Here is a 12,272-nt window from a genome sequence, read left to right on the forward strand (position 1 = left end):
TTTCTCATTTTGTATTTCAAGCTCCCAGTCAGCCACCAGGAAATGTTGTTTGGAATGCCACAGACACTAAAGTGTTACTTAATTGGGAACAAGTCAAAGCAATGGAGAACGAGTCAGAAGTAACGGGATACAAAGTAAGATTTTGCAATGCTTTCTTTTCCTACTCCTGGCAAGGGAAGCTCAGTTTGAATGATTTTTCTAACTCTGGTAATGTGGTTGCCGTAATCTGATTTTAACATAGATTAAACTTCTTGTAAAAAGGGTATTTTTTCTCCCAAATGTCTGATTTCTTAAATATAAATTTAAGAGAAGTAATTCTGGTCATGCAGGGATTTGGGACAAAATAGTTATAAATTGTTTATAATGTTAATACTTGGCTAATTCTGATGTTCACCTATATACTATTTAAAAAACAACTGAAATTTTTGGCTTTAATCCGTGGGTCTGGCTTTCAAGATAAGTGCAGTAGGGGCTTGCTCTATCTCTCCAGCCTTATAAATGCCCAAGCCAGCTGAACCCTTCCATAGAAGTTGGCTCTTTCTCCCCTCCTTGATTTTCAGGACTTGATGATTCTAGTATGTGCTGACCCTTAGTCCAAGACCTATGAAAAGAACTATGTATGAAACTTATATACTGGTGACTATAACAAGATAAACAATATAAATGAGGTAACAGAGTAATCAGTTCTATGAAATAAAGTAAGAATAGGTAATGGAAGAAATTAAGTGTATTTGTTCATACATTTTAGGTGTTCTATAGGACTAGCAGTCAAAATAATGTACAAGTGCTGAACACAAATAAAACGTCAGCGGAACTTTTGTTGCCCATTAAAGAGGACTACATTATTGAAGTTAAGGCCACCACGGATGGAGGGGACGGAACCAGTAGCGAACAGATCAGGATTCCAAGAATAACCAGTAAGTTGATCAAAGTCAACATTTACTTTATTGATAGCATCAGCATTAAGAGCTCCCAAGAGTGAGTCGGTCAATGTCCTTCTGTCCATTTTCTTCCCCATGACATCCTCCATCTAAATGGAAAGAAGGTTTTGGAATATGAGAGATGACAGAGAAATTTCTCCTGAGTGATACAAAATACAAAGAAAGATAATAACAAATAGAAAATACATCAGAAAATACTTAGCAGAATTTTATTAAACTGAATTTTTTTCCTTCTTATGATCTCTACCCAAATTTGCCTTTGGATTGCCTCTAAAGAACAGAATTTCTTGAACATTTCTCAAGGGCCATGTTAAATGCACCAACTAGTTTTAAGATCTTTGTTTGCCTCCTAGAAATTATACATGAATCTTATTAATTCTTTAAAAAATGGAAAATTTAACATGGTTAAAGTCATAAACCACTTGGCCAAACCAAAAAACACTTCTTATAAAAATTCTTTGTTTCTGAATTCTAAGGAGGTTCACACTAACTTTTCCTTTCAAAATCCAAATTAAACCTATTTTATAATAGAAATTATACCATTAGAGTTAAGGGAAACAGACTCATGTTCTTATTTAATTTTTAGGACTATTTTTTAAAGATTTTATTTATTTATTTGACAGAGAGAGACAGGGTTAAAGAGGGAACAGTAGTAGGGGGAGTGGGAGAGAGGGAAGCAGGCTTCCCCGAGAGCAGGGAGCCTGGCTGGGCTCCTGACCCTAAGCCAAAGGCAGACGCTTAACGACTAAGCCACCCAGATGCCCCTCACGTTCTTATCTTATCAGTGACAGCGGTGCAAGAAATTTCATTTATTCTTTCAAATCTCAAATTTGGAGTTTGGGGACCTCAGTTTAAATGGAGTAGAAGCCATCTTCATATTCTATTCTGTAGTTCTCAGTGACAGAAATAGCCTTGTTCTATGTTTCCTTTCATGGGGCTTGACCTAGTCTGTAATCATGGGCATAAGATTAAAAGCTCTCTTTAATCTTAGAAAACAAAACGACTGACATCATTAGGAAGTAACGAGAAAGAGGGATATGGGAACTTAGAAGAATTTTATCTTAACATGAAACCATAAAGACTGCCATACTTAGACTGAAACAAATACTAAACTATACCCAGAAAATGGAAAGCGTTTATCTAAGAACTGAGTTCTACAGCGTAAAAATCTATAAATAAACCATTTCAGACTATAGACATTTTAAAAACTGCATGTACTTCAATAGAGCAAAATGAGAAATTTAAGCCTGTTATGATTATTATATAGGTTTTAAAGTAATTAAGATAGACTCTCTTATTCCTCGAATAGCGCAAGATGTAGAGTTCACATTCTAGTATGACCAAAGTGTGACTGTTACAAAGAGTTGACTCTATGCTTTTGCAGGAGCAGACACAATCTTTGCATTTTAGGGCTGCTGAGTCAAGAGTAGCCTTTTCATCTGACATGTGCCGGCTGCTGAGCTTGCAAGGACTAGAGTAGACAAGGCCATCTCTAGAAAAATGGAGCTTTTATTGATTTCCTTTTTTTTTTAAAGATGTTTTATATTATGCCTAATAATTTTTCTAGAAATGCATAAAGTAGAAACAAACACAGATTTTTCCAAACTCTTATACAATGAACCTTTCTTTAATTAAACCATTGAATTATCTCAAAATTGTCTGTAATAGAGTATAATTGTTTTCAAAATGATTAAGTTGTTTTTGCAATTTCAATTAAAGTTAAGTAATATTAGATGAACAAAGCTTTGATTCATTTTTTAAAAAAAATTTAAGTACGTCAGAGTTTTTAGAGATATTCTTGGCAAGTAACATAGGCTACATTGATAAATAAAATGAGGGCTAATAATAACTTGTGGTTTTAGGTTAGGTTCATTGTATGATTTGATTTTGATAGGGGAGGCATTGCTTTTGCCCTGGTTATTTATATTGGTACAATCCTTATTAATAAGCTATTTATCATCTTTGACAGATATGGATGCAAGGGGTTCTACTTCAGCCATCTCTAATGTCCACGCTGTGTCAAGTTATATACCTGTAGTATTGTCCTTTATTGTACATGCCTTGTGGTGATATTAACTTTTCTTTATTATTTACTAGAAAGTTAATTGGTTACAAAAAATAAGTGCTTTCATGAAATTCAGTGATTATGCATGGTTTTTTTTCAACTCTGTATTTTTAACTTTCTATAGGTAAAATATGAATATAGTAAAAAAAAAAAAACAGTAAATCCTTTTAGGGGAATCTGAAATGCCTTAATATTTACCTGATAAACCAAAGGAATTTACACATTACCTACATTAGATTTTTGATAAAGATCTTCGTAAGCTATGATTTTAAGCACTGCCTATGGATAGACTCACATGCTCTCCTGTGGAAACATACACACACATACACACTATGTTTATTTGTTTGTTTTTTAATGTAGAAAAACTCATTATTTAATCCAAATGTTATGTTCCCATTATAACAGCATTGCTCAGAAGACTTAAGCAGTGTTATTCTGATATGTTCGTTTGATATACTCAAGGGTAAAAATACATTTTTTAAATTACCCTGTTTTGAAGAGGGTGCATGTGTTTCAAAAAGATGTTGGAAAATGCTACATCAGAGATAGGAACAGTGCTGTTTTGTTTAGGTATGACAAAGCTGTGAGATTCTTTACAAATCACCTTGCTCTCGCTAGTTCTTCATTTTTCATCTATAAAATGTGGAGATAATACCCAGCATACCTGCCCCTATCCTGTGCATTGTTTGTTATGAGAAAAAGAAAGCAATGTGAAAGTGTTTTGTTATTCTTAACACTCTGAATCTGTGCAAAATATAATGAGAATTTTCTTAACCATATAAAAGTCGTAAGGACCAGCCACTTTATTTTTAAAGTTTGCATTCTATTATAGGTAATGCTTTCTTTTTTTCAATTATATTATAAAATTGAAATGATCCCATTTTATTCCTCCTCAAATATTAAAAAAAATTAAAAAGTAATTGTTTCCTTCACACCTAGGAACAAGATTTCAGGTTTTATTACAACACGGAGAATATAAGGAATGACCTGACTCTCAACTCAAATATTAAGCAAAATTCACACAATTCTTCATTTCCAATTTCTGATTCCATTAAGGGACCCTCTCTTTTTTGGATGGTGGAGATGGTTTTTTAATGAAATCCAACCGTCTATCAGAGTGAGTCTGGCAGGCTTTTTAGTTCCTGAGTTAAATTTGTAAGAACCACGGCAATGCTGCTGACTTTGATCTGTATGACTCAGTCTTTCAAGATGTGGTTTTCAAAAGATTGTTGAAGACATGACTTCATAGCAATATGTAAAGAATATATGAAAATCGACAGATTGAGTGTTAGACATTGCAAAATCGATTTTTTTACCTCTTTCCTACCAATTTCACATTTTGCAGGAACTTGTTCTTCTTGACAAAGATATCAGAATTTGAAACCAATAGTTCAGATATCAAAAACATAAAAATTAGCAAAATTCTGATACCATCATGAAATGTTACTTTACACTGAAAGATTACATTTGAGATAAAGTCGTTATACACAAAGGAGAAAAAATATTTATAACTTTCTCTGCAAGGTCTGTATATACTGTATATATCTAGAAAAAATCTGGATGGCTAGTAGATTTCATATGACCATTGTTATTTCCAGTCAAAAAGTGGGGAAGCACTTTCTCCAATACCTGTATTTTATGCTACATGTAATGGAGTTGTACCTTTTTATTCTTTAGTAATTCTGATAATATGTTCCTATACTTTCCATTTTCAAGATGATTACTCTATTGTTTCCTGGCATTTGTAGCAATATATCTCCATGAGATATGTACTTTGTTTCATATTGAAAAGTATAAAATTTATCTTTAAATTCTGTGTGTGTATCCTATGGTTATCTGTATGTATTATTTTCTATTATTCGAATAAAATTTATAACAATCAAATGTCTATTCATGATTAATTGTGGTGTGGTCAAAAAGAATATTTTAAGGGGGGAAATGGGAGGACACCATAATAGTTATGCTGATGCTATCATTTCTTATATTTTTCAGCCAAATTTTAATCTTTCCATCTTTTAAGAGAAATTTTTAAAGTTATTTTTGTACCCTACTGACTTAGTAAAAATAGCAGTTTAAAACAGTGGTCTTTGTATTAAAAATATTTCAGGTATGGGGAGAGAGGGAAGGGGAAGTAGAAAATTCACTTTCTATAGTTTCGGCATCTAGTTTCTAATGACTTGGTTGGTGGTATCTACACCCACACTTTTTTTTTTAAGATTTTATTTATTTATTTATTTGTCAGAGAAAGAGAGAGACAGCAAGAGAGGGAACACAAGCAGGGGAGTGGGAAAGGGAGAAGCAGGCCTCCTGTAGAGCTTGGAGCCCGATGTGGGGCTTGATCCCAGAACCCTGGGATCATGACCTGAGCCAAAGGCAGACTCTTAACGACTGAGCCACCTAGGTGCCCCTACACCCACATTTTTGACAAGAATTTTCTTAAGATTAATATCAACTTATCACGTCCTTTGTAGTTTCTCACTGGTTTGAGTGTTTGAACCAGTGTTTGAGACTTTCTAAACCACTCTTGTAGTGTAATATATTCTAAATATTTAAAAAAAAATACTAGAAAAGGTCAGTTTGTAATTAGTAAGGAGTTTTAAATATTATTGTTGATGTAAGGAAAATTCACACTAAAGTAATAATTGAATTGTTTTCTTACATGAGAACTCAAAGATACATTTAGAGGCAGGACAATCAAATGGGGAAAGCACATGTAGGGTTTGTGCCACAGGTGAGTGTATGTGTACCTGTGTGTAGGGAGGAGTGATTTTTTTTTTTTTTAAGATTTTATTTATTTATTTGCCAGACAGAGATCACAAGTAGGCAGAGAAACAGGCAGACAGAGAGCGGAGAAAGCAGGCTCCCCACTGAGCAGAGAGCCCAATGAGAGGCTCCATCCCAGGACCCCAGCAGAAGGCAGAGGCTTTAACCCACTGAGCCCACCCAGGCACCCTGGGAGGAGTGATTTTTAAAGAAACAGATCATACCATTAAAACCTGTGCCCAGGTTCTCTCTCCTGAAGTCAACGTCGTTGGACATGGCAGAATCAGGTTATATTGTCTTGGTCTGAATTACACCCTCACTAATTAGGGCCCCATGACCCTGCTCACATTCAGTAACTTCCCCACGCCTCAGTTTTCCTATCTGCAGAACGGGGCATGGTAGTATTACTCTTAGAGAGATGTCAGATATTCAGTGTCTACAGCACACTCTGTGCTGAGTTTCACCATTTGTGAATTGAGGTTGTTGGTGTGCCCACTTAAAAGGATGGAAGTTAGGGGCACCTGGGTGCCTCAGTCAGTTAAGAGTCTGCCTTCAGCTCTGGTCGGGATCCCAGGACGGGATCGAGCACCACATCAGGCTCCGTACTCAGCAAGGGGTCTGCTTCTCCCTCTCCTTCTGACCTTCCTCCCCGTTTGTTCTCTCTGTCTCAAATAAATAAATAAAATCTTAAAAAAAAAAAAAAAAGGTTGGGAATTAGTTAATGAAACCATGTGTGTGAGTGCTTTGGAGCCAGGCTCTTATCATTAGACTTCTCATCAGTTGGTAAATACATGACATTGGAAGACAAAAGTAAATATTTGAAGGTGACTTTCTTTCAATACGTTTAGAACTTTGATCTCATTCTATGGAGAAGAAAAGTACATGATACCATTAATTCCTAAAAGAGAAGGTAAAGTGATTCTGTATCAGATTTTTTATAAGAATATAACATTAATAATGTCAGATAACATCTTCATTGTCTTTGTGCCAGATTCTGAGCCACTTTACTATTGCTAAATTAATCATCACAGTTAAGTACAAATATCAAGCCCATTTTGCAGATAAGGAAACCAAGGCTCAACCAGATTAAGTACACTATACAAGGTCATTCTAACAAGGGCAAGTGAAATAGGATTCTAATGCAGGCTAACTGCAAACCTGGACCTCTATAGCAAGTTTAGATCCCTTTCAAAATCAGACCAGTTAGATTTAGAGATTTTGAGTAAGAATTTGTAGTACCAACTTGTAGTGCACTTTGCTCTGCCTCTGTTACTGATCATAATTCAAATTGGGGAATGGAAAAGCTGGGAAACTTTCCTTTGGCAATTGTAAATTTTGATATTCTCTAATTCTTACATGGACGTCTATCCAAGATAAGACTGTCCCAGCTTCAGAATTTTTTAAGTAAAAATTATAAAAATATTTGTCCTTTGAAAAATATTTTCTAGGTTTTGTGTTTAATTGTCACCATGCATTTTCTTTAATTTTTTTGAAGGTGGTTTGTGTTGATTTTCAATAATTTTACCATTTTCATTGAAAACGTAACACAATGGCTCAATAAAATAAAGAAAATGCAAAATGACTAGGATGCTACTAGTTCTTTTTTTCCAATTAAAATCCCCCCTGCTGTTTCATATTCATATAATGCCATCTTTTTTTGAATTTGAAATTAATCTTAATTGGGTTTATTTTTTTCTGAAACATTGTACCCTTTTAAAAAAAAATGTACTGATATTCATTATAAGTTGGATAAACTTCAGTAAACATTGGAGGTAAAAACCCACAGTAGCAGTTACTACATTAGCAATTAGTAAATTACACCATTCTTTTGAAAGTAATGATATAAATAGATTGGAATATGGCTTTTTTAATCATTAGGTTTTTCTGCTTTTGTTTTTATTTGAACACTGTGCCCTAATTTAACATATCTTGCTTTATATGTAAGCGATAATTACCTCTTGAACTTGCACATGGAATAAGCACACTGATATAGAATTAAATATGTAGAAAAGGGTGCTTCTGTTATTTGCTGGTCATCATTCCTATCCTTTACTCTTATTTCACCCACTGAAATTAGCTTGGAGCCTGTTGAGTCTACCTTGATCATTAGTACTGTGTGGAAGAGAAAAAATTAGAAACTGTATAATTGGATGTTTCCTGGGAAAACTCGGCGGGGGGGGGCGGGGGACAAGGATAACAATGGCAAATTAGCAGATTTATTTGGGCTTCAGACAGTAGAATGTGACAAACACAAAACCCAAAGCTAATCTAAAATGTATAGCTAGACTGGCTAATGAGGAAATGAAATGTCCATTCAATGTGATAGTTGCAGCGGTTTTTCCAAAACCTCCAGATGAGAATGGCTGCCCTTCCAAGGCTAAATGTCAAGATCACAGATGAGAATGCTCATTGGGATCATAAACTCTGCCAGAGTGAGTGCCCTCCTTGTACATGGCTCATCTTTATCTGTTCAGTACATATTTGTTGAAATAAGTCAGTGAATTTTTCACCATCTCATCTGACCCTCTCCTGTTTCGTTTGCTTAATTTTTCTTCCTGTGCTGCCTCTGGAGAGAAAAGATACAATACTTGGGAGAAGAAGAGGTGTTATAAAATCTTATTAGAAGTAATTATAAGCAATAGATCGTCTGTGTTCGGCAAGTTGACCAAACTGGAAAGAAGGCAGTATAACCTCATTGTTAGAGCACTCATTCCCAGTCATAGGTCCGAGTTGGAATCCTTGCCATGTTTTAAATAACTGCGTGACCTTGGAGAAGAAATTAATCCCCTCTAAGACAGTGTTTCTCCAAAACCACACCAATGGAAGGACCTGCCTTGGAGGAGTGTCCTGGTAGGATGTAATCACAGAAAGCCTTTATCACAGTTTGCCTCTTGGGTCCCCAATAACAGACTCTAATAGGTTAATCATATTATTGGGTTTTAAATGCTGATTCCTTCTTTAAAGATTATCCGTCAAATACAATCTTCCTCAAAGGTTGGTTCATGCATTCATCCTTGGTTTCAGACACTGGTCTTGAGATAAGAGATTTGAGATTCCTCCTCTCAAGAGCTTATATGTGAGTAATAAAGCAAGGGAAAGGATAGAGAATAATTTGATGATGAGAAAGAGATTTTAGAATATATGCTCAAGTAATTGAGAGAACTAAGATAATGTTTATAGAGTTTGTAGCACAATACTGGGCACATGTAAGTCTCTGCTGACTGCAATCTGTATTCTCAAAGCAGACTCAAATGGCAAATAACTCAGAATGTTGCCACAAGTCAATACCAGTGATAATATACAGAGGATGTTTTCAGAAAGATGGTTAAATCTCAGACTAAAACCTTTATTGTTATTGCCTTTAAGTAAACAGGCCTGTTTGTGACCTCCTCATATATGTTCCTCATGAATTATGTAATTAGGTTTGAACCAGAGTCACTTGATCTGATAGGGTGGGCCTAGCATGCTGAGAAAGTTCCGGAAGTTAGTCTGGAATGGCTGAGGAATTTTTAGAAAGCCTTGGCAGAAAGGAATGTATGAGATAAAAGGAAATCATGTGATGAGTATCCAAGTAAAGGACATTTTGAGAATATTTCTATTTTTGTATTCTTACCTAGATCAGGTTATATCCAACTGCCAGGACCACTCACCACACACGAGTGACAGACTATCCTGTTGGGTTTGGAAACACCAAAAGAGATGTCTTTGGCTACTGCTTCTACATAAAGCTTTCTTCTCCCTTTAGAAATTAAGTACGTTTGCCTCTATGCAAGGCCCTTCCTGACTAGGCCCTTTCTGGGGGGGAAAAAAAAAGCCATTCCCACTTCTATATGAGAAATACAGAAAGTTGTTTTTGTTTTTTGTTTTTTGTTTTAAATCTAGGTTCCTCATGCCTTAGCTCGAAGTAATGAAATTTCGAAGTAATGAAATAATCTTGAAGAGAGAGAGAACAGGGGATGTAGGTCAAGATCTGAATCTAAAGAAATGATGACAGGGAGAAGTGCTGGGTATATTTTTCAAAGTAGTAACAATCAAAAACATTTCACTTATTTTCACGGACATTCACCTTTCAATGAAAAGTCATTCCGTATCTTCAAAGAGGTTTTCTTCAGAGTAATGCATAGCCATACTTCTGCTCACAGACTTGTGAAGTCCTGTGGAGAACATTGCGTTTATAGCCACCGCACTGGGGAAAAGGCAGCGAGTGGGCAGCGGGGGCTTGTGACGGTAGATGAGCCCCAGCTGCTCAGGGGAGACTGTGGAATGGGGAGAGCCCCTACACACCTGGGAGTAATCTGTTACAGATGGTAACTTGCCTACAGGACATTTCTAGATCTGAACAACACACTGGTGGGAAGAAAATTATGCAGAGCTGTGAGCTGAGTCTTGGTCAAGTCATGGTAGGTACATCTAATTTGAATTTTAGAAAAGATGATAGGAGATTTGGGAAATGATTAAGATTACGGGCTTGGAATCAGCCCACAAGTCCTGAGTCTGCTACTTCCTTGATTAGTGTTTTTGAGCACATTACTTCATCAGTCTAAAGCCCTTTAAAATTCCCGTCAGATGGAGGTTAAGAAGTGCCTGCTTCTATTGTGTGGTAATTAGATGAAATAACGCCAGGAACGTGGTTCTCTCGTTCTACCTGAGGGAGGCGGTCCTTAGTACTGCATGCTTAGAACTAATTTCTACGTTTCTCCCATCCAGAATACTGCAAGAATGAGGTTAGTGCTAACTTCTTAATACTTGAAATGCTGTGTGCCTTTTATTCCATAGCTTATATCATTTTCAGATCCTATCTGGACACTTGCTTGCTACCCTAGGTGAAAACTGACCCAGGAAAACGCCATGTTGAAAGGGTTTTCCTCATTGATTCACGCAGACAAATGCCTGATGATGTAAGCAGAAAGTTTTCCTTTTCTAATCTTAAATCTTCTTGGATCCAAATGAAATTGGACAATAACAGGCTCAGAATCTGAATAACGCAATAAAGCACAGCCCAACTTTGTCTCTTTCAGCAAAGAGGGTGAATGGAGGGGTTCCTTGTGGAAGGCTTTAGTAATTAATTAGAAGTGGTCAGAAAAATTTCTAAAATGCTTGCTTAGGAGGAGGCCCTAAAATCAAATTAATGTTACTGGATAGAACCTGAGGGAAAGCTGTGTTATGCAAAATCTGAGTATACATTTTTTATTTTATTTACATTTTCTCTAAACTGTATATGTGTGTGTGTGCATATAATCTGTGGGGCAGATAAAGGCATATAAATATATATATATGGAGGTATAAGTGTGTACATATATATATTTAACTGTTTTAAACCTTAATCTCTGAAAATTGGGAATAACATAAAAGAGACACATGAAAAAGGAAATATTAAAAATCAAACAGACATTATAGTAAAATTTAAATACAGTTTGTAAGTGTGGGAGTATATAATAAGCAGTGTTATACAAATTTCAAGGAGGAGAAACCCATTTGAAGAAAGACTAATTAAGGAAATAACCTGGGAATGAATAAAAATTAAAAAAATATTTCAGGAATGGAAATGCTTTTGTAAGCATTTGTGTTTACAATACCGTGTTTGCACCTGTAGCAACGGTAACTTGAAAAGACGCCTTAAATTTGACTTCTCGGTGTATAAATGTCACTGTACACTTGGTTTGTAAGACAACTGGCTGTCAAATATATTGCACAGATATGCTGGATGTTGTATAGCTATCAAATCTAGATGCTAATTTTATCCTTAAGAGCTATTGGAAATCAAATTTAGATAGTTTTCCAGAAAAGAGGAAACTTGTCTCTTTATTGTGAGAATGTAAAAGTTGAAACCATCTGTCAGTCAGTGGCTCTTAGGAATTAACTTCAGACAATCAAGGATGAAGTTGTGCATGAGAACAGGCATTAATCCGACAGCTTTATGTCTAAAATAAATGACAATATGATACGATTTGGGAGAGCAGTATAAGTTTGTAAGCAGACAAGGGTTAAGAAAATGTATTTTCTTGTTTCAGAGGGAAAATAGGGATTTTCAACATTTTTTAATATTTTCAATATTGAATACTTGAATACAATATTGAATACCTCAATATTTTTCTCTTAAATTTTTTTCTGTTCTGTATCTATCTACTAAGATATGTAATCTTTATTTACTTAACGAACTGTGCTTTTGACATTTCCCTACTATCTCATAAAAGCATCTAATGCTGGTTTGTTTCACACCGTTTCATTTACTTAGAAGTCAGGTATGTATTTAGGGGCGCCTGGGTGGCTCAATGGGTTAAAGCTTTTGCCTTCGGCTCAGGTCATGATGCCGGTGTCCTGGGATGTAGCCCCACATCAGGCTCTCTGCTTGGCAGGGATCCTGCTTCCTCCTCTTTCTCTGCCTACTTGTGATCTCTGTCTGTCAAATAAGTAAATAAAATCTTTTAAAAAAAGAAAGTTAAGTATGTATTTAACTCTTGAAAAGTGTTCTATAAATACCGTCCATTATAGAAGGGATCACC

At 35.6% G+C, this 12,272-nt stretch overlaps 1 protein-coding gene across 1 annotated transcript in view; it reads left to right on the forward strand.

Moving 5' to 3' along the window:
* The window catches only part of CNTN3 (contactin 3), a 248,886-nt gene extending 245,875 nt beyond the window's left edge, over positions 1-3,011 (forward strand). The window contains exons 20-22 of the mRNA XM_044253145.1: positions 22-134; positions 749-917; positions 2,911-3,011. Coding sequence (XP_044109080.1) covers positions 22-134; positions 749-917; positions 2,911-3,011 — 383 coding nt within the window. The remainder of the gene's footprint in view (positions 1-21; positions 135-748; positions 918-2,910) is intronic.
* Positions 3,012-12,272: the final 9,261 nt, after the last annotated feature.

Source organism: Neovison vison, chromosome 6 (genome assembly GCF_020171115.1).
Source record: "Neovison vison isolate M4711 chromosome 6, ASM_NN_V1, whole genome shotgun sequence".
NCBI classification, from domain to species: Eukaryota; Metazoa; Chordata; class Mammalia; order Carnivora; family Mustelidae; genus Neogale; species Neogale vison.